The 22,768-nt window shown below is 48.1% G+C and overlaps 1 protein-coding gene across 3 annotated transcripts; it reads left to right on the plus strand.

Moving 5' to 3' along the window:
- The first annotated feature begins 8,802 nt into the window (after positions 1-8,802).
- PHYH (phytanoyl-CoA 2-hydroxylase) lies at positions 8,803-22,144 on the plus strand. 3 transcript variants are annotated; one of them, XM_082309192.1, is made up of 9 exons: positions 8,803-8,981; positions 12,876-12,931; positions 13,494-13,604; positions 13,723-13,888; positions 14,513-14,594; positions 16,366-16,547; positions 17,927-18,076; positions 18,828-18,959; positions 21,106-22,144. In XM_082309192.1, exons 1-9 carry the CDS (start codon positions 8,889-8,891, stop codon positions 21,157-21,159), a joined length of 1,026 nt encoding a protein of 341 aa, XP_082165318.1. In that variant the 5' UTR covers positions 8,803-8,888; the 3' UTR covers positions 21,160-22,144. The 3 variants fall into 3 exon arrangements, with proteins under 3 accessions (XP_082165318.1, XP_082165319.1, XP_082165320.1); XM_082309193.1 differs by having other exon boundaries at positions 18,856-18,959; XM_082309194.1 differs by having other exon boundaries at positions 13,723-13,753.
- Positions 22,145-22,768: the final 624 nt, after the last annotated feature.

The raw sequence follows: 22,768 nt of genomic DNA on the forward strand, positions 1-22,768 counted from the left end.
TGCACGCTTTTGTGATCTGTGTTTAAAATCTACATTGCCAACATTGCAGCTTGAACTTAAGCTTGTTATGCAAAATAAATATTTAATTTTTTTTATTGCTCTTGTATAAGTGCATGAACTTTTTTGATTCCTAGCTGAACGACAAACTGGAAAGAGGAGAAATCCTCCTTTTTTATTTTATTGCAAGTGTAATTATGTTGATAGTTGTTACTACTCCTTTGATCAATTCTGCAAGCTGTGATGTCCAGCGGTAATCTAGAATATCTCCGCCTGCCTGCCAAAGTTGGGGGTGCGTAGGTTATCTCCAAGTATATTATCCACTTTATTCTGTTTATTTTACTTGTCAGCACAAAGTATGCAACGGTTTTGAATTGTTTCCTCTGCAAGTCCTGCTGGCTGTGCCTGCTGTAAGCTGGACGAGGGTTCGTGAGCAGCCCTGTAAGTGGAACGGATGCCGAAACCCGTCTTTTCCCCGACGGCACGGTCAGCTGCCCTGCCGCAGCAGGCTCTGCCGAGACGCACCGTGCGGTTCTTCTGCTGAACAGGACCCAGTGCGCTTCACTGAACCAGCTCCTTTTAAGGTTTTCCCAGATTGTGGAATCGCTCCTTGATGTTCAGACCGGGAAGAAGAAAATCTTGGATAATTGTTACTGCTACCAGCGTGAACTACAAGGGCTTCTGCCTATGAAAAACAAGTCCCTAGAGGTGAACCAGTCTTGTGCATCGTGCAAGGTTTAAATTTCCAGTCTTGGTCTTAGCGAAGACTCTGGCAAACCTTGGCTCATCTTTTTTCCACTCAGTAGTGTTCTCAACAGACACCTTTTGCAAAGCTAGAACTTTTTTTTTCTCCTCCCCCCCCTTGTGAGTAGCCTAAACCACACAGAACCTGATGCTCCTTTCCCTGGAGAAGTCTGTGAGTTGCGTGTTCACCACAAAACCTCAAAGCAGTAACCGAATTTTTGACTTTGCTTTGGAAAGAAAAAAATTTGTTAGGTTTTTCACAGCAGTTCTGAAAATAAAGCATCAAACCCCATTTGTCTGTGCAAAAAAACCCACTGATTGAATTCCTTTTTTTTCCCCTGCCGTTTTGTGAAGTTTGTTCTGTATCCTGATACAAAACCCTGGAGCTGGCTTCTGTTCATTTTCTTTATGGTCATGGTCAAGACTGTCACTACATAGGTTATTTTATTAGATAAAAAAAAAAAACTGACTAGATCAAATGCGTGCAAAACACTCGAGTACTTCTGTGTGAAAGTACATGTTTGTTACAAAGATCTCTTGTATTTTAAACTGGCGCGAGATGTGTGTAAGTTTACCCTGAGCAGAAAAACGTAGTTGTTGGTAGATATTGGGGTTTTATTTTTTACTTGTTATGTTGATTAGTTCATCAGCCAGGTGTGAAACCAACACTTCTCCTTCCCTGGACGTGCCTTGCATGGCAGAAGGTTCATCTTCAAGGGGAAGGGTGCGCGGAGGAAGGTTGCCCAGCCAGCAAGGTGAGTGCGAATTCACAACCACCGCGCCAACCTTTCGTGGCAAGAACCGTTTGGATTTTGAGAGGAAAACTTCCCTTTGCAGCTGCTGAAGCCCTCTCGGCTGAACTGATGGTCAAAGCCTCTCCCGATGTTTCCTGCTGGCTGGAATTTACATCCCGCAGTGCTTCCTGGCTTGGCCGGCTGAAACGGTGCCTCTGAGCGGGTGATTACTGAGGTGGGAAGTCCTCTGTTAGCATCGCCGCATCAGTTCAGGAGCGCCGTGATTTGTGTAAGAAGTTTTATGATTTGTTTTGCTAAAGAGGAGATGGCAGGTCGAGCGTAAGCTGTAGCAGGGTGCATTGCACGGGGCTAGCAAGTCCGAAGACGTGCAGCTTTAAGCAAGACACTTAAAGATCTCCTTTTAAACAAATTTTTTTGAGATGCTGGCATCGAAAAGCGATAAGAAAGCACCAGTGAGCAGTTGGTTTTATTAGCTATGTCCAGTCATTGATACAAATGTAATGCACTTTGGTTTGCATGCACAGGTACCTCTGCGTGCACCAACTTCCATCCCTCAGCCTGTATGAGAAAGCTGCTTGTAAAACTCCGTCGAAGTTGTGAGAAGAACGGAGATTGAGAAGAAAAAAATTAATAATTGGAATATTCGCTAACCTAAGCGATACATTTGATAAGTAGCATGTGTTCTTGGAAAGCTGTTATCTCTCTTTAATACATTGGTTTCCTCAGCCTTTTGCTTTTCCCCTGCATCAGGAGAAAAATAACATTCTTAAAATTATCTGTAGCAGTATATAAAGTCAGAACAGTTTTGTCCTTTTTTTTTTTTTTTTTTTAGGTATTATTTTGATTTTCTGTTTTGCTAGAAATTCGGGGCTGACCCTTTTCTAAGGAGACAGGAGAATTAGTGTGAATGCTGCAGTGAGAGGGCAGCAAACCTGAGTGCGGGGGGAATGGATGGGTACGATGGCCAATACTTACTGTTTTATTGATTTTTTTTTTTTATTTTTTTTTTTCTTCACTGAACACCTGGCGAACAGCTGAGAGGAGTCACCTGCTGGGGGTACACCTGCGTTCTGACCACAAGACGTGACGGCAACCTCTGTGGCTAGTGCTTGAAGAGGGGAAAGGTAATAAAATATGCCCTTATTCAGCTTTTGGATAGGCATTTTTCCCAGGCTGGGTGGTCATGAGGGAGAAGGGGATCCCTCTGAGGAGCTGTGGGACCTCAACGGGAGCAACATCTCTGAAGGAGACTTCTGCGTAGCGGCTCGCTGACTGCTGAGGTCAGCTGGCGTCGCAAGGGCCAGCCACGCAGGAGGAGCTTGGGGGTTTTTAAGCTCTTGGTGCTCGGAGCTGGCTGTGATGGACCCGGCCGTCTCTGGTACTTCTGAAGGCATCTGTGTCTTTGGGAGTGGGTGGGCGCCCACAGCTCAGAAGTTAGGGGCAGCTGTGGTCCTGAGACCCCGTTTCTCACGCTGGAGAGAAGCCAGGCTGCAGTGCCTCGGTAGGTGGGTAGGGGTTGCCCAAAGCTTGAAATTCAGCAGAAGCCAGGAGCTAGAGACAGGACTTTGCTTTTGGGCAGCCTGTCTCCCGACAAACTAGAATTGCACCACAACCATGTGTCCTCCACATGGAGGGTTTCCTCCGCGTGTGTCTAAACAAGCTTTAATCTGGCTTGCTCTGCTTCCAGCAGCAGCAGTTTAGACTTCAGCACTTCAGCACAGGCTTTGCTGCTCCAGACTCTGATTCCAGGTATGTATCTCGTTGCTTGCCCCATCTCCAGACCGCGACACTACGTCTTTCCTTCATCACCCAAGACACATTTAAGCTAATGCTGATATTACAACCAGTGCTGTTGTGTGCTTTTGCTTGCAATGTTGACGTATTTTCTGTTGTGTTTTTTAAGGCATGAAAAAGCTGTCGCCCCACATCTCTAGCCTTCAGAGAGGAGGAAATAGTAACAACAGAAAAATGGTCCTGATATTTCTGAGGTAAAAATAGATTTGTGTTCAGATACACATTCCTCATTGTAGTAGGTCAGTTGGGGGGATGCTCCTACCAGCATAGCTGAACTCTTAAAATAATTTGGTTTGGAACAGATGTCTTTCAGTCTCCTGGTCCAAAGCAGGGACACCCTTGAGGTCACATTAGGTTGCTCAGGCCTGTGTGCAGTCAGGTTTTGAATATCTCCAAGGACAGAAATTTCACAGTCGCTCTGCACCCCCTGTTTCAGTGTTTGGCCATCCCCATTCTGCAGAATTTTCTCCTTACATCTAACAGGATTTTTCCTTGCTGCAAATTTTGCTGCAAACCTTCAAGAAGAGTTTGGCTGTCTTCTCGGTGTCCCCCTGTTAGGTACTTGCAGACAGCTGTAGGATCTCCCTGGAGCCTTCTCCTCTTCAAGCTGAGCTATTTTCTCAGCCTTTCCCTGTGCATCATGTGCTTCAGCCCCCTCATTTTGGTGGCTCTGCACTGAACTTGCTCCAGGATGTCAATGGCTGTGCTGGGGAGCCCAAAACTAGACAGAGTGTCCAGATGTAGTCTCACAAACTGCCTCTTAGAGGGGAAGAACCACTTCCCTTGACCCTCTGGCTGCATTCTTGCTAATGCAGCCTAGCATGCGGTTCTCCTTGTTCATTGCAAACACACGCTGCTCGCTCATATTCAACTTGTCTGTCAAGTCCTTTCCTGCAAAGCAGCTTTGCAGGCAGGCAGGACCCAGCTTGTCCCGCAGCATGGGGTTACTCCATGCCAGGTAGGGCACTCTGCCTTTGCCGAACTTCCAGGGGTTGCTGCCGACCTGCCTACCGAGGTGCCTCCGAGTGGCAGCCCTGCCCTCCAGCAGCAGGATCTGCTTCCCCAGCTTGGTGGCATCAGCCAGGTTCCTGAGGATTAATTCTTGTGCGGGTCAGTAACACAGAGATAAACCAGCATCGGTTCCGCTACCGAATGCTGAGGGATGCCACTTGTAACCAACTGCACTTGGTACTGCTGATCACAGCCCGTTGAGCCGGGCAGTTCAGCCCATTTTCCACCCACAGTCTGCCTGTCCCAACAAGGCAAAAGCCTTCCTAAGGTCAAGGTGCACGTTGCCCATTGCCCTACCCTAGCCAACAGAGCCATTCCATCGCAGGAGGCGAGCAGGTTGGCCAGGCCCAATTTGCCTTTGGTAAATCTGTGCTGGCTGTTCCCAGTCATCTTGTCCGTGGTGTACGTGGACATGGCAAATCCAGGAGCGCTTATTCCATAATCTTTTTGGAGGCTGAGGTCCCCAGATCCTTTTTCTTGCCCTTTGTGAAGGCAGCTATGACATTTGCCTTTTTCCAGTCCTGAGGTACCTCTCCTGGCACAGAAGAGCAGCTTTGCAGTCACGTTGGCTTTTACAGATACATCCCACGTGGTCCCTTGGACTTGGAAATGCCCAGTTTGCTTCAGTGGTCACCAACTCAGTCTTCTGCAGCGTGGGTGAGGCTCCATGGCCCCAGACTCCACTGCTTGGTACATGGTGGCCAAGAACAGACCATGCCAGCAAAGCCCACGGCAGAGAAGACACTGAGTCCCTTGACCTTTTCCATGTCCTTTGTCACTAGGTCCCCCTATTTTGTTCTCCATTGGGTCCACATTTCCCTTTGCCTCCCTTTCGCTGCTAATGTGTCTGTAGAAGCCCTTCTTGAATCTTCTGGTGATGAGAAATGAACCTGTGTGTTGGTGGTGGATTTTGTTGTTGTTCTCGTTATTGTCTCATCTACATCTGTTTTCCCTGGCATCTAAGTTAAAAAAGCTAATTTTGTTGAGTTGAAGCAGCTGCCACTTCCCACCACAGTAAATTAAGCTTTCAGAAGACCTCATCTTTGGAATTACAGTTCTGATCATAATGTGGATTTTAATAGTCAATTGAGATGCTTATTAAATTATAACACTCTGCATTAGGACCGTTCCTGTACTGCTGGAGAAATCTCGATCGTTTAGTTTTTATTAGTTTTGTGATTTAATGAACAGAAAACATTAAAACTAAAAGCCAAATGCAAAACAGCTGTATAAAAATGTTCTATAAAATTCAGGAAACTGACAGACAGAGCTGTAAAAATACTTTGCAAAGAGACAGCCCCTCTTAAATGCCATTAATTTTAATAAAGAGATGAATGCCACCATCAGTTTTCTTAATGAAGAAAATCTCTCCCTTGTTTCTTTTCCTAGATTCATGAGACTCAGTCTGTACTTTAGTGAAGCTTATTAACGGATTTGGAAATTATTCACTCTGGAATGTTTTGGGTTTGGGTTTGTTTGTTTGTTTTCTTAATAAAAATCAGAGTAAGATGCAAAGGACAGGGTTTTTTGTATGTGTCCATGCACTTCTGTTTTTAGAGAGCGTGGCTACAGCACAACCAGCAGTCGTGCCACCGACGTCACTGCCTGGGTCTCGGCGCTGCAGCCCAGCGCGGTGCCGACAACGCCCGAGATCAATCTTTTGTTGTATTAGAGTTTGACGGTGGACTGTATTAACGCGAGGGCCCAAATAAAGGGCAGCCACCGCAACCGTCCGCTCCTCCATGCCAAGGCGGGTGAGATGCCCTGAGTCATTTTGGGGTGTGAAATAACAGGGTGCTCCCATGACATGGGAATGACTCAACAAGTCAGTACTACTGGCTATTATCGAGATTACCAGAGAAGCAGTAAGTAGAAAGGAATAATTGTATTCAACGCACAGAGAGATTAGTTTTTTGAGGCTCTTGTTTAAAAATGCATATCTATGGATGTAAGCATGTATTATGTATGTATAAAAGCATCTTAGTTCCTAAACTTGTAAATCAGTACAGCAAAATCACTAACTACATATTATTTCTGTTTCTTTTTTTTCAGGTATGAAAGACACCTTTGCATAAGATGCTGTCAAACACATACAGTGGAAGAAATATCTACACTGCAAACAGGTCCGTGTCAGAACTGGCATGTGTAGTAATGTTCAGCTTTATCTTTTCGATGGGGCTGAATTACCTGAATTTAGAAACAGGTGAAGATTTATTGGGGTTCCTGTTTCAGCTTGGATTGTGAAGGCAATTGCAGCATATATCTGAAATATAAATAGACCTTTCAGGGCACTTATAATTAGGGCTTCAATAATAAAACTGTTACTCTAGTTGCTGGTTTTTTTCTTTCTTTCCCTTCCCCCTCACTTGAATTTGGTTTGAGGGACTTTTATTAACTTTCTGTTTACGTATGACTAAGTTTTGCTATAGTTCAGGAGTCAAAGGTCTGATTTTGTTGGCAATGAAGGGCTGGGTGCTGTCACTGCTGCTACCAGTTGTCCCTTCACGGTGTCTCTATGCTTGCCTCTGTGACTACACAAGATTGTTTTGAGCGGTTGTTTTCTGGGTTCCTAATCTTGTTTGTCCCACTTTTGTGAGCAGCGTGAAGGCAGTGACTCCACCGAGCATACGTGGAACCACTGACCGTGAGAGCCATAAACAGGAATGCACCCCAGCCCAGGCAGCTGCCACAAATGGAGTACGTAAACTTGCTCTGGAACATCTTTACTTAAATTATTGAGAGTTTTGCCACTGAGTTTTACAGGGAATCAGCTTTTAGGATACAGGTTAAGTTCAGAAGCACGTCCTATCCATGCCTTGGCTTCTGTTTATCTGGAGCACTAACATGAAGCTTAGTATATCCACAGCTGAGGTTTTGATCCATCAACACGTCACCTCAGATCCCAGCAAAACCTGTTGCAAAACCTGTTGCAAAATGGAGTTAAGCTTCATAAAGCAGCTGTGATGCAGAGTTTTGGTGCATACCCTATCATCATGAGACCGCCTGGAGCAACCAGGGGACTTACTCCTGATGGTGCATCTTTGGGAGCAGGGCCTGGCTGGATTGCTCATGCAGAAGGGGTTTATGAACAAACTGGGCAGGTGTGAAGATCTATTTGCATAAGGTGGGTTGGCAAAATAATGCAAATTCTTGGCATAATTTCCTTCCAATCCTGATGCTGCTCTCCAGCTTATATTATTACAGCGTTACTGGGTTTGCTGCCCTCAGTTTACCACTCCTCTCTACTCTCTCATCCAGATCCCCAACTTCTCCATCTCCTGGGAGACCATGTGGGAGAGCAGCCTGCAAGGCTGCACCTGGAGCCTTCCTCCCACCTCCATCCTCCTCAGAGCTCTTACTTCTCTCCCCACCTCCCTGCTCTGTCCTGGTCAGAGATGAATCTCTTTGACCCAGGGAAAGGGGAAAGATGAAGGACAGCAAATTCCAGCAGGAGATACCTCACCTTCCCGCAGCATCTGCTTCACGGCGTAGGGCTTGAAGGATGAACTGTCACGCCGATGGCACGAGCTAGTCTGAGCCGTGACACGGGGGCCTGGAGTCCGCTTTGCAGAAGCGGCTCGGCTCTACGGCGCAGTGGCAATAGGGGACGTGTACAAAGATGACTGAAATCATCTTCTGAGCTGTGCTGCATGTGTTAGTGATGGGGCCGTTTTCAGTCCCTTAATATTCTTCTCGAATGTGTCTGTTGATGCACTTAGTGTTAATTAAGGCAGACGAGTGTGCTAAGGATGGTGTATATTGAATATGCCACTTTTAAGTGTATCCCAGCTTTGGAGGAACACCAAGCCTCTACAGCTTATTTTTTGCACCTCTATTTGCAGCTGCCCATTTTTTACACTTCTTCCCCCTCTCCCTACCGCAGGTTTTCCCCTCTGGGCTTTTTTTTCCTCCTCTCCCACCTCCCCAGGTGCTTCACTGCAACTCTTTTTGCTCCTTCCCCTTTTTTCTTACTCAAAAAGCGCTAGGGCTGTCCCAGAAGGCTGGACACCCAGCACAGCACCCAGCCAGGGTGCAGATTGGATGCAGTCTGCAGACATCCCAGATCTCTATCAGTGCAAATGAGGTACTTGGGAAACATGCTCTGCCGCCACGCTGGCCGGGGCAACGGTGGGGCCATAAAAATCTCTCCAAACCGATTCACGGAGGGATGAGGCAAGCTCTGACAGTCTCCTTAGAGACAGGAGATAAAGAAAATATCCGTGCCGGTGTCAGCCATGGTCTGTGCCTGAGAGCGCCAAGCGTTGCTCTCTGCACAGGGCTGATGAAATCTGTGCAGCTCAGTAACTGCTGGCAGAGAAAAGGAAAAATACGGGAAGGGGGGGTGACGTGCAAAAGCACGCGCTGAGCTTTCCCCACGTAGGACCCAGCAGGCAGCAGGCCCTCCCATCTGCAAACCCTGCCAGCCCTTGGCTCCCGGCAAGCTTTCTGCGGCCTTTCTGAGCATGCACGGCTGCTGGCGCATGTGCGGCCGAGGCAAAGCTGCAGACGCCAACGGGGCCCTGCTCCTCCCCGGCTGTGTTTATAGGGTCAGGCTAGGGACCGAGTGCTCCGGCTTCCCCGGGCACAATGGAGCAGCTCGGGAAGCGGTCGGGGCCGGCGGCTCGGCTGGATGCCATCCTCCGGCACCTCTCCCCGCGACTGGGAGCAGCCTCTGCTCCTGTATCCTTTCTGACGTGGGGTGGGAAGCGGGGGGGAGCGGGACGTTGGCCCCGTTGGGGTCAGGGCTCTGCTTCCCCCGCCCCGGCGAGCTTTGCACATCGCTCCCCGCACCCTGCGTGCTTGTGTGTGCACGGGCACCGAGGAGGGGTTCGGTGGTGGTTTGCCCTGCAAGGACGCCCTGCCCGGGAAGGACACGGGGGCCATGTCCCAGCCCTGTGCCCTGGTTACGGGGTGGTGACGTGCAGCGGGGCCGTGCCCCGTGCAGCCCCTCGGCGAGCAGGGGTGCACCAGGGCAGCGCTTCCCCTGGCACTGGTGTTTTGGGGTCAGCACCCATCCTGCCCCAAAAACCTCTTGCTGCCCGGTGCTTTCTCCCTGAGCTTCAGCCCTGCAACCTGTCAGGCGTGGGGATGTGCGTCTGGTGGGCCAGCGGCCTCTCGGCAGCCCCTCCGGCACGTCTCCCCCGGCGCTGAGCGGGGGGGTTACCTGCAGCGAATTTCCCTCCTAGAGATTCGTGGGTTTGGGGGAGATAAACTTTGCAAGGCTTAGCAATTGCGCAGTGAGTCTCGGACGTTGTTGAGAGGTACAGACTTGACTGGCAGACCAGCAGCAGGAAAAACATCGAGGTTTGGTTTGTGAGTAGGAAATGAGGTGGAGATGTTGGAGGCTGCCGGCTTTACAATAGATCAGAGAAAGGAAACTGGGGCAGAAAGAAGTTTTCACATTGGTCTGTCCCATGTTTTCAGAAGTTAAATGAAGTCTGCCTGCTGATAGTATTTTGAAAGCTGCTGCCATAAATCTTGCTTTAAAAAAAAAAAAAAAAAATTAAATGCTGCTGATTCTCAGTGAGAGCTGAATGCTGACAAGGTACCTCAGAATTATGATAAATTGGCAATGAGGATGTGATCAAACAGCATGTAGAAGTCTTCAAATATATTAAAAAATATGAAGATAGATGGATAGTAGTTGACTGAGACTGCCATAAGACAAAGGTGCAAGTAGGAACACAAAATTGGAAATAAAGCTAAGAAAAGCCCCCTGGTTGTAAGGAGAGAGTAAGTAAGGAGAGGCGCTGCACAAGCAGTTTTGTTTTTAAATCCAGCTACAATGGTCCTGATGCAAAGAGCTTTGGACAAAAATATGACTAGATTGGGCTGGAACAAGAAAGGCGTGTGGAGAAGGTAAATGACAGAATCTAGTAAGAACAGATTTATTTCAGATATGTTACCTCAGTGCAGTGGTTTTGCTGTAATCTCTGGCTTGGTCAATTGGGTAGGACAATTTTCCTTCCAGAAAATGCCTCGCCTTTTATGAAGGGAGAAATGTCTTGATAGAAATGTCTTGATAGAGGCAGAAAATGTCAAAACCACCTGGAGGCCGCGGGGTCTCTGCCCTGCCCTGCTGGGGTGCAGATGTGCGCACCCACTTCCCTGCTTAGGGAGCCCTGCAGCAGGGGGTAGCTGCCTTCCGCCAGGCTCCCACCTTCCCAGCCCGGAGAAGAGAGCATCCCGATCCTCCCTGTTTATTTAAAATTAAACCTGCATAATAGAGAGTTTAATACCATCTTTTACATACCTAGTTTCCTCCTGTAGTTGCTTTTAGGGATCAGTATGTTAGAGATTGGTGTATGATGGTTGTACTGGTTTGGTGGAAGATGAGTTATTTCTGCACAACAGTGGAAAAACTCTACTTTGGCAGAGTCCTCGGGAAGGAGAGGAAGCAGCAGAAGGTGAAATGCAGCAGGTTTTTCTTGGGGGCTTGGTGTAGGAGCCAGAGGGGAGCACTGCATTGGTAACGCCAGCGCTTGCCTCCTTACGGGAAGGCAGCTGAGAAGAAGCCACATTCACAAGTGCCTGTGGAAGACCTCCGTTCCTACAGCTGTGAATTCACCTTGGGTGCTGCCTGGTTTGGGACACTGGAAAAAAAACCAGCACACCAACTGTAGAAGTGAAGGTTTCATAGCATCACAGAATACCAGGTTGGAAGGGACCTCAAGGATCCTCTGGTCCAGCCTTTCTAGGCAAGGTTTCCTCAAAAGGCAAGCAAACGGGGGGGATTCAGAAAGCAACTGCTCCACTTGAGTGATCTGGGTGTTTGGCTGCTTCTGGTCAAACCCTGATGGTGCTGGCAGAGCGGTGGCTGTCAGGCCAGGACCATCTCACCAGGTGTCTGTGAGATGGTTTCTAAGAGAACTGCACAAGTTTATTGTGCTTGTCTTAGATATGCAGGAGTTTGCACCATCCCTTGAGAGATGGCAGATGCTTTGGAAAAGCTTCTGGGGATCTTGAACCTTGCTGGGCCTGCTTCAGTCTCTGCAAAAGTGCTGTATTGCCTGCTTGGGTGGCTAACGTGTCTGTGAATACGTTATTCCCCAAAGGGGGTGTGTGGGGAAGGGAAAGGTTTAAATACTCCACGCCTTCACCAAAATGAGCAGCTGGAGGTGGCAGCTCCTTCCCAACCTGGGTGCCTCTTGTTTTCAGTTGTCCAAGCAACCCAAACTTGTCCTTTGAGTGCTGCGAGGTGGCAGGAGCAAAACCACTGAGAGGAAGAGGCTCTGCAAAGCCCAGGAGGAAGGTGTTAAAGCGGGGTCCAGCACCTGGTAGACTTGTCTGCTGTCCCCCCGTTCTGGGAGGTGGAGCTGTGCTGAGGAGGGTTCCACCAGCGCCTGTGTCTCCATCAGCTGTCTCTGGACATTTAGTGAAAATGGACCTGAAATGTGGTGTGTGGAGCAGCAGTGCCCTCAGTGGTGGAATCCCTCGCTCTGGGACCTGCTGTGGTGGTTTCCCCCTGGTCTCCCCATGTCCTCTCCCTTCCCACTCTCTCTCATCCAGTTCTCAGCACCTTCTCCTCCCTCTAGCTCAGAATTTTTCCTACACTCCTGTCCCTGTGCCGTGTTTCTTCCCCCACCTTATGCAACTCTTAACCAGCTAACATTTAAGCTTTCTGGTGTCGGGACCATAGACACAACTGTTGTGATGAAACCTATTTCTTATTCCAGAAGCATGCATGCTTTTATGGCACATTTAAAAGGTAGTGGTGAGTGGTAGAGGAAAGTCTTTGGTTTACATAAACCCCTGAAGCACAGGGGTCTCCAGACATGCATGTGCAGACCCAGAGATCTGCGTGAAAATGTCCTTTTTTTTTTTTTTGTCCTTCCCCCTGGGTGATGCTTCAATACCATGCACAAAGTTCTTGTGAGGCTTCATTAGCAAGTGGGATTTAATTGCTCTGTGACTGAGAATGCCTCTCTCTGCATAGGAGAACACAACTATGTTTATTTAAACCTGTTGAAATGAGTTGAGATGCCCATAGCTCTCCTCTCTTCGTGCTCTCCCTGTCAAGTTTGGGAGGGACCTAATCTCTGCAGTAACTGGAGAGAAGGCGAGTGTTTGCACCACCGCATGGGAATGTGATGTCCCAGGTTCACCCCATATGACTTCTGGCTCCGAATTTGGCGCACTGATGTTAGGAGGGGAGAGATGGAGAAGCATCTCCAGGAGGCAATGCAGGTTTTGGGTAGGTTTGGCTGCTCTCTGGAGCATGGGGAGGGAAACTGGGCAAGCAAACATCTCCACTGAGCATCTCATTGACTGTCTTGATGTTCTGGGAGATGAATCAAGGCCTGTGGACTACTCTGGAGTCTCAGGCATTTTGTACTGACTTTTCTATATGCGTAGAGAAGGCTGTACTATGCTGTTATTTTATACTTCTCTGCCAGATGTGCTACTCCGAAGGCGGGAAAGGTATTTTTAGAAGCAAAATAAACAAGAACATGGATTGAATGTCCAGCACAGCACTTATCTTTAAGATGAACTGCATTGTAGGGTTCAGGACGTACGTGTATAGATGTTGTACTCTATTGTGCTTGAGTGTATATTCCTTAATGTCCATCCCAGATAAGCGTTCCTACTTCAGCCCAAGTTAGTGTTGTTCCTCAACCAGGGAGGTTTCGGTAAGCTGTATCTTCCTTTGTAGAGATAAAAAAAAAAATAACCTGCGAACTCAATTCTTTTTTCCACCCTAGCACACATGTTTATCACCAGACATTGTGTAGCCTTTCGTTTTACAAGGGTGTATTCTCCTTTATTTAATTGTAGTTTAATAAAAAAGCTTAACCATGCATCTTGAAAATGTCTGAGTGGATAATCTGACTGCAGGGACAATTCTCGTGTGCTTCAGTATCTCTGTTGAGAGTCAGGCTGCTGAGGACCGATCCCAGCTTTCCTGCTTGCTTCTCCACTTTGGGAGGGCACAAGGGGGATGCTTTGAATTCTGCCGTGGAAGTAGTAGGTGGCTGTGGGCGGAGATGCTGCACCGCCACGGGCACACCGTGCTGGCTCTGCCGGGGCATGGGAAACACTGCCACGGTGGCCATGCAAGCGGGGAGGTTTCTCACCGATTCCCTGCCGCAGCCGCCAATGCCCAGCACGGCACCGTCCTCCTGCCGGCTCTCGCCGACGCTGCTCCCGTTGTCCTGCCCGGCCCTACTAACGTGTTTCTCCTCTGTGTCTCAGCTATACCCTGGACAACGATGTCCTCACCACAGAGCAAAGGCAGTTCTACGAAGACAATGGGTATCTGCTCATTAAGAAGCTCGTTTCTGATGAAGACATTGAGCGCTTCAGGTGCGGGGCACTTGCCTGAGGTGCTGGGGGGCCCTGTGTGCGGCAGCATCCCGAGGGAGCTCTGGGAAGCTGGAGGATGCTGGACTCTCCCAACACAGATGTTCCCTCTGCTTTGCAGGAAGGAGTTTGTGAGGATCTGTAAAAAAGAGGTGAATCCATCAGGAGCTATGATTATGAAAGATGAGTCCCTGAGATCCCAGTATGGTCAGTCTGAAAAAGTAGTTAATAAAGTGCAAGACTTCCAGGAAGACAAAGAGTTGTTCAGATACTGTACTCTGCCAGAGGTAAAATTAAAAAATACAGCAAAGGGGGATGGTGGTGGAAGAGCCTATATGAATGGATCTATGTTTTAACGCCTATGCGAAGCAGCTTTTTTAGGTTCCGCTAAAGCTATATCCTTAATCCCTTAGAGCCCCTGTATCTCACTCCCATAAGTATATAGGTGAGGAACGAATATCAAGCCATCTTATAAGAGTGTTCTGCATCAACACGGGGTGGATGGTGGTCAGGGCAGAAGACTTAAAGCAGTGCTCCTCTGCTCCTGTGGTGGGTGAGCCAGTCAGGACTGTGACTAGCCCAAACTGTGTCGGGCTAGTAGGACAGATCAGCAACATTTTCTGAATGTCTTTTATCCAGGAAGACAGCCGTAGCTTTGTGGAAGCATGACCCTCCTCATCTTTTCAACCCCACCAGCAGCCTGCTGCCCCATCTTCCTTCTCCGTCTCCTACCACCATGCCCGTTTGCGTGCCGTGCCGGATCCTGCCTCCGTCCTGCATCCCTCCATCCCCACCTCCTCCTCCTGTACCCTAGCCTCAGCCAGGCATCCAGGTCCCAGCGCTTCCTCAGCAATCCTTCTTCTTGTCTTTCATGTTTCTAATGATTTTTTCTAATGTTTTCTTCTCTGTAGGTCCTCAAATATGTTGAGTGCTTCACAGGGCCAAACATCATGGCAATGCACACCATGCTGATAAATAAACTCCCAGATTCTGGTAAGGAAAACTTGGATAAGAGGAAAATAGAGAAATTGTGTGTATGCTGTCTGTCTATTTGGCCAAAATTGAACTTAGTGTTTTAGAAAAGCTGTTTGAAAAAAAAATGAGACAAATTAAAACCAAATACCTTTGAAAATTTACGAGGCCGCTTTGGTAATAGTTTGTTTTCTTTTAACCTCAGTTTAATGAGATAACATTTCTTGTCTTTCAATGTTCAGTGGATGTTTGTTTGCTAAAGATGGTGTTGTCTTGGCTGCACCCCTCGCGTGTTCAAAGTGGGCAAGCGAGCTCCCTGTTCAGCCAGCTCCCAGGGTTTAAAACATCATATGCTTTTTAAGCTCGACTTTTCAAATGTGTTGAAAACTAGTGCTTCTGTGGACCTTGGTAAAAGGGAATAAATACAGAGATCATCCTTCGCTTGGAGTTTATACGCTCCTGACCCCACTGAGAGTTGTTGCACGCTCAGCGCTTTGATACGGAAATACTTGAATAGGTGCCAAAAGAAGGATTTTGAAGCCTGGCTTTGGCTCCTGCTGCTGGAAACTGAGATCATAATTTATACAAGGGTGATGGGCAGGGAGAGAGGAAGAGAACCGGACTAACCATATTATTACAGTTTTTCAAAGTAGCTTTGACTCTGCATAGTTGTTTCTGTTTAGTGAAGTTGAGGCCAAGCTATGTTTCTCATTCTCAGGTGCGCAGCTTCTGAGCAGACACATAGCACATTGAGTTATTAAAATACTGAGTTTGTTCAAGTCATCTCCACTTGTCATCTTAAATACTCCACAGAAAGATGTGTCGTTTTGGTTTGGAAATTCAACAGGAGAGCATACACTTCTAAAGTAAAAACAAAACAATAATGGACAAGAAATGGGAAGCTGCTCCATATTTGCAAGGTCTCCATTCAATATCTTTGAGGAGTACTTTAGGAGAGGTGCAGATCTCAGGAGAGTTTTCAAGACTGTCCAAAGTCTAAATAATACAGCAAATGAGGCAAGTGGAAACATCCTAACTGTATCTATCCGAGGAGCAAACTCAATGGCAAAATAAATACATTAATAATATATAAAAGGCTGTTTTGGTGTGGATGATACGTTTCCATTTCCATAGTGGGAAAAGAAGTAACAAATAAAACTTCAGAAATGTTTATTTTTGTTTAGACTTCATGGAAAAAAGCCTCTAGGGCGAAGGCTAATAGGCTGGGTAGACTGGGAAGGCTGCAGCCCGTAAATTGAGGTTTTTTTCTTTTTTTTAAAGAAGGCGAAATAAACGTGTTGGGTGCAGCACAGACAGAGTTGATTCTGCTTGCAACACAGCGATAGATCAAGTGACTATAGACAGCACGGCTGTTTGAAAGCCTTTGGACTGGGAGAGGTTTGTGCAACACCGTGCTTGTTAAGTTCACGAAACTAGAGAGCAGCCAAAGCGAATGGTGAGAACTTGGCAGGGGGCTGGTGGTGGTGAAGGCCAGCAAAGGAGTCTTCTGGGGGTTTGCACAGCCAGGCAGCCTCCTGGCATTCACTGTGTCCCCACAGCATTGCTGGCCGGAGAGCCACCACTGTGCTCTTGGTCCTTCGTGGGAAGGGGTATAAGCTAACCCATTGGCCTTCCAAGTCTGGTGGGCTGGAGCAGACACTGAGTACACAAAGTCTCTCCAGTGGCAAGCAGCAGCTTCTTAAGACATCTTACAACAAGTGCAATGGTTTAATGGGAAGGAAAAGGCTGTGTGACGTTTGATGAGGTTGAAGGTTTTGAACCTGTGTTGCAGATATACAGACTTTTCTCCACCCCATGCATCAGGACTTGCACTACTTCCCCTTCCGGCCTGCGGACCTCATCGTGTGCTCCTGGACCGCCATGGAGAGGGCTGACCAGGACAACGGCTGCCTGGTTGTGCAGCCAGGGACGCACAAGGAGCCCCTAAAGCCTCACGGCTATCCAAAGTGGGAGGTAGAGCAGCACGGGAGGCTTGGGAAGGGCGTGCATGAAGGGACCACATTTTGGCTGGGGAGAGCTCACTGTGGAGGGATGATGCACAGGTCAAAGCTGAGGTTTTCAGTGATGGTTTTCCTGTTTATGCAAACTGTCGTGGTTTAACCCCAGCCAGCAACTAAGCCCCACACAGCCGCTCGCTCACTCCCCCTCAGTGGGATCGGGGAGAGAATCAGAAGAGTAAAAGTGAGAAAACTTGTGGGTTGAGATAAAGATGGTTTGATAGGTAAAGCAAAAGCCATGCAGGCAAGCAAAGCAAGGAATTCATTCACTGCTTCCCATTGGCAGGCAGGTGCTCAGCCATCTCCAGGAAAGCAGGGCTCCATCACGCGTAACGGTTACTTGGGAAGACAAACGCCATCACTCTGAACGTCCCCCCCTTCCTCCTTCTTCCCCCAGGTTTCTATACTGAGCATGACATCATATGGTGTGGGACAGCCCTTTGGTCAGTTGGGGTCAGCTGTCCCAGCTGTGTCCCCTCCCAGCTCCTTGTGCACCCCCAGCCTCCTCACTGGTGGGGTGGGGTGAGGAGCAGAAAAGGCCTTGACCCTGTGTAAGCACTGCCCAACAATAACAAAAACATCCCTGTGTTATCAGCACTGTTTCCAGCACAAATCCGAAACGTAGCCCCATACTAGCTACTATGAAGAAAATTAACTCTACCCCAGCCAAAACCAGCACAGCAAACACTGACTTGTTTCATCAGGAGAGAGTTGCTTGGTTGGCCTCACTCCATGTAACCCGGGTAGATTTGCCTCTGTTCCCACCTTCACCTAGAAATCGTCCAGCACCTTGTGGCATAACGGCATAAACACATGCAACCATCTCCCACTGCCCTTGCCAAGTCTGAGGACTCTTTCTCCTCCTGTGAATTTGTTCCTGCCTGGTGAGCATGTGTACTGTCCCAAAGAGGAGAAATTGGATAGTAAACAGCGGGATGCAATTAAATATCAAGCGGTATCTTGCTCTTAAGAACGGATGTTTCCTGACCTGGCCTGGCATTGGTGATGGTTGCACTGGGAGCACAAGGCTGGACCCCAGCGGTGGCATCAGGCCACACTTGTGAGATTCCCCAGTGCTCTTCTCTGCTCTCTCCAGCTGAGAAATGTTCTTAATTATCTGAATCCAGCTTCAGAAAACAGAACAAGAATTATTTTGCTGTACCTCAGTCTTGAAGTAGGAAGACTTGTAGGCAAGTGGGCAGGCTCTTAGTTGGGCATACCGAATATACTGCCCGAGGAAAGCAGATCCGTAGCTGTCCCTGCTGTCCCTCGCACTGAGAATCGGCACTTGCTCTAATTTTAACCAAGTGATTTCAACTCAGCCTTTTTTTCTAGGGTAAAGCCAACAAACTTTTCCATGGGTTACTTGATGAGGATGAGAAGAGTCCCAGGGTTCACCTTGTCATGGAGAAAGGAGACACAGTGTTCTTCCATCCCCTGCTCATTCATGGCTCTGGAATAAACAAGACATCAGGTTTCCGAAAGGTAGGAAACCATCTGTTGATGGAATTCCTTCCTCCTGTAATCCTGAAAGCAGAGAGGGCATCAGGTACTGACAATCTTATCTGCTGGCTCTTTCCTGGCTATGGGAGCAATAGTCCTGTTTCAGTATCCCGCAGAAACACAAGAGCTTCCTCATACTGTGCCAAATCCCAACATTTGTCTGCCTTCGGGGTAAATCAGTGAGTATCCTGGAGCTCTCTGAGCCAGGTTACGGTCCTGCACCCTTTGACATCTGGCATGATCTTGCTTGCAGCTGGCATAGCTCATGTAATGAGAGAACAGCTGTTTCTGTGGGGCATTTCTATTTATTTCCTCTAGACTCTGCTTAAGCAAGACCTGATTACAAAATAAGGGGGCTGATGTGAGCGTCTGGGTGCAGAAAGTAAGAACCATTACTGAACACACAGGTCTGCTCCAACCCTGACTTTCCCTGTTCCCACTCTAGTTGCTGATACTCTGAGATCAAGTAGTACAGTTCATGCTGGGGGAGTGTTTGGGAGAAGAGGGAAGGAAGAAGAGCACATCAGCAGGCAAAGAGTATTTCCCTAGCAAGAGTATTTCTCCAACGGGACACTCTCAGGAGAGCAGGAGTGCTCAGAAAGGAGGAAGGAATTTGCTGACGTGATCTGTAAGGATGGGGTGGGGTGTCCATAATCTGGGATGCAGGAGATTTTTTTCCACCAGTCATTTGTAAACGATGCGGTAGTGAGCGATGCCCGATTTCCTCGTGCAGAGTATAAGCTGTCACTTTGCCAGCTCAGAGTGCTACTACATTGACGTCAAGAACACGACCCAAGAGCACCTGGAGAAAGAATTGGTAGAAATGGTTCACAAGAAGTACAACGCGACCTCCGTGGAACTCAGGGTAAGACTTGGCTATGGGCCCTTTGTCACAGTCCAGGACAGTTCCCTTTCCTAAGTCTCTCGTGTGACAGATTTGTGCTTTTTGCTATGCCCAGTTTGGCAGATCAAGCTGTGCCAAGGAGAGGTGCTTGGCCAAATAGAAGACCTGGTGTTCAGAGGATGACCAGCAGGCTTTTTTGGGGCCTTTTTGCTCATAAGGCTGCTTCTTACTATGCCGGAGTAGCGGCCTTGCTCTCTGGGCAGCCCCTTCACATCCCTTGAGCTCTAGAAGTTCCTCCTCCAGCTCTGCTTGTCAGAATGGGGTTTGTGAGCACGCCTCGATCCCTTCCAGTGCCGGCGGAGCTGGTGGAGATTAGATCAGCGCTTCGTTATACGACTGCAACTGATGTTGTAGCATAAGCGAGGAGGAGCCACAGCCTCTGCTGTCCCGATGGCTCAGCTCTGAGGCTGCTCACACCGTTCAAGGGGGCCGAGACTTCGCCCCGCTGGGTAGCCCACTGGGAAGGGCTAACGTGGCAAGGCAGGAATAGGGTGAAGTCTATGCAAGCTTTGCCCTTCACTGCATCTCCTGGTTCACGGCTTGTTGTGGGGAGTGTGTCTGAACCAGAGCTCTTTGCAGTTATGTTTGGACTGCACCATGTAAATAGGAAGATGCGGTCATCTCTTGCCCTGAATTTGCAAGTATAAGAAGATGCAATAAATTCAGTGCTCGTCCACAGTTTGTATGCCCACAGTTTTTACAGCTTCCCCTCCTAATGGCAAGTGGTTTTTCCTTTTAAAACAAGTAGCCACATCTGACTGCAATAGTAGACTCAATTTTTTTGGTTAAATATAATCCCACGTCAATTGTTTAGACTTGAGGCTACCGCAGGTATGTCAGCAATGATATACATCTGCCACAAGAAAAAAAAAAAGGGGGTAATGGACTCTTGCTGAATAACTGAAACCATTGTGTAAAATAGAAAGCAAATCTAAATTCATCAGGGATTCAGCCACTGAAAGAAAAATAAACCTTCTTACTGGGCTGGAAATGTTCTGAGTTTCTTAATCCGCAGCAGTTCCCAAACACATACACAGCCAGCATCACGGCAGTAAAGTCTAGATGTAATAGGCGGCAATTTTCTTTTAACATTTACATATTTTACAAATACTACAATATCTAGGGCATTCTGGAGGAGAGGATCTTCTTTTTCACCTTTGGGATTTTTGTTTTGTTTTGTGTTTCCCCTCAGGGTGCCTGGGTATGGCGGGGCGTCCCAGCTGTGTTTTGCAAGCCTGTCTGCAAAATTACAGCATGCTTGGCTTTCGATTCCTGGAGTTATTTAGGTGCACAGGGAAATCCGAAGTGATGCGTAGTGAGGCTCTCTCCTTGTGAGTGGAAATGAGCGTGTGCCCATACAAGCCTTGGATGAGTCTGTGTGTTTTCATGTAGCTTTAAGCTTTTTTTAACCAGAGTTGGAGTTTTCTCCCAGAGGAGTGCCCAGCTCTTATATTTCACCTTCACACGACTGATGATCAGAGTTAAGTAATCCTCACACGGGGAAACTGAGGTAGGAGCTTGCCCAAGGCTTGCCTCCGTGAAGCAAACAGCGGTGCTCTTCTCTGCTTTACAGTCCGCAGCGGTGCCTGCCCAGCACCTGATTTCTGGCTAAGGGCTTGCATTCCTGTCCGTTCTCCTGCTGGTTTCTGCTGCGCAAGGAGTATCACTTGCTCGTGGGCAGCAGTATGCGAGGTGTAGTCAGTTGGCGAGCTTTTTTGATCACCCAAAGGCGCACAAGGGAGGCACTGTGTGCACAGGCATGCAAGGGTGACTTCTGCAAGGGTAACGTTCTCCGCGCTGCTCATGTTTCCTCTTCTGCCGCCTTCCAGAATTGATCCGTGGGCATCTTGCAGTCCGCGTCACACCTGCAAACAACCTGGCTCCTGGCGGGGGGAAAGTTGCACCTCTTTGTTAGTCAGGGCGGCATTTTGGTTCTTGATATTTAGGATTTGAAAGGATATTCAGTAAGCGTTCTGGTATGTTTTCATGGTACTTACGTAGCTAAGCTGAGAATGCTCTATCTATTTCCATCTCTGTAAAGTGGAATCCTGGTCACTGTTTTTGCTGGCCCTTAAGGATTTTCCTTTGTCTCATTTTTGTTTTGAAGGATATTTGGAACTTCCGAGCACGGCTTGTGCAAGGAGAAAGAATTAACCTGTAGTGCAACCTCTCAAGAGCAGGATGGAAACCACGTGCCTGAGAATGAGCTTCTCTGATCGGGGCGGCCTCGGCAGGCAGAATTGCGTGTGCTTTGTTGGCCTCTCTATGGGTAACTTAGCCAAATGCTGCATCGCAAAATCATTTTATGCTAATACGAGATAATTGCACTGAGGTTGAACAGTTGATGTACGTCAAAGAAAACCTAACCTAGAAAAACAGAGATTTGCTGTGGTTATCTTAGACAACTGAAGAATGAAGGTCTTGAAAGAACACCTTGATTTTCTTGATGTTTTCATTCTTGTTTTTTTAAAAGTTTCTCACATGACGTACCTTTGGAATGACGCTACACTAACATAAGATTTTATGCAAGGATTTATGCAAGGGTATGTTTTTTAACGTTTCCAACCTCCTTTTCTATGCAAAAGAAATGAATCAGAGTTTCACGCAAGCCCTCAGTATGAGCTCGCATGGGAAGTCACTAGTACAGCTGATGAAGATGAGGATACTGGTACCAGCAGAATCGATGGTGTAAGGAACTGGATAAAGGGGAAGCAGCAACCACTCACATAAAAATGTGACTGATGGGCTGGAACATGACTGCTAGTAGAGTTCCTCAAACGTGACCTGGGGTGGCATCGTATCTTACCGAGCAGCGCTGGCACAAGTGAAATATGTGGCTGACAGGGTTGGGAGCTACTGGGCCAGCAAACCAGCCTCCCGCTGGCCTTGCACAGCCGATCCGAGGCTGTGTGAAACGTGGGAGTCCTCCTTTGAGTCTGGTGGGTCTGGGAGAAGGTGGCTTTTTGGTGCTGCCAGGTCGGGGAGGCGGTTGGATGCTCCTCAGGATGCGCTGGTGGCAGGGTGGAGCGTCGTGCACTGAAATGATCCCCTCGCCTTTCACAATGTTTTTCCTTGCTTTCTGAAGGATTCTTTTGCTTTCAGAATCTATTTTTTTAAAATATAGATTAAATCAGAGCGAAACTGTGTTCGAGGGCTGCGTTGTATTATTTCGGCCGCTCAGAAATTCTGGCGACGTGTGCGTCATTGAATACCCCAGTGCAAAACAGCAACCCTCAGCTCTTTTCCATTCTCCCCTTCCACCCGGAGAAGGTGCCAAAACAGCACCAAAGGCTGCACTGATGGGCTCTTGTGGCTCCTTCTGCTCCGTTATCTTGCGGCTCGGGAGGCCGCTCAGGTGAGACAGGCGATCAGGTGCAGCTCTGTCCCCAACCCACCAGGCTCAGCGGTGGACTGCCTAGACAAGCGGCTGCAAGTCGAAGCTGTGGCAGTCATTTCATACGCGACAACGTAATGCAGAGGAGGGGTTTGTGCTTCTTCCTCTTCCTGCAGCCTCTATGGGTTTTCTTGTTTGTTTGTATGCTTTTTACATGAGACAAGGTTCGAGCACAGTTATTGCGTTGGTCCTAAACCCTTGGTGGTGGGGTGAGGTGTCTGGGCTGTGGTTCCCACCTGGAGACAGACACATCCTCTCAGTAGCTTCTGGTTTGACCACACCACCAAGAAGTCTGACGAGGGGGAGACGTTAGGACAGACCCCCAGCCCTGCTCTCTGGGTGATTTTGAGTACCCTGGTTCCTGCATCTCTTCCCA

This window comes from Platalea leucorodia (genome assembly GCF_965183815.1).
Source record: "Platalea leucorodia genome assembly, chromosome: 4".
NCBI classification, from domain to species: Eukaryota; Metazoa; Chordata; class Aves; order Pelecaniformes; family Threskiornithidae; genus Platalea; species Platalea leucorodia.

Bases quoted from the DNA above. Each gene is read 5' to 3' on its own strand.
- PHYH (XM_082309192.1), top strand. From the start codon at position 8,889: ATGGAGCAGCTCGGGAAGCGGTCGGGGCCGGCGGCTCGGCTGGATGCC. The intron at 13,605-13,722 runs GTGCGGGGCACT...TCTGCTTTGCAG, and splicing joins GAAGACATTGAGCGCTTCAG to GAAGGAGTTTGTGAGGATCT. The intron at 18,077-18,827 runs GTAGGAAACCAT...TTCCTCGTGCAG, and splicing joins AGACATCAGGTTTCCGAAAG to AGTATAAGCTGTCACTTTGC.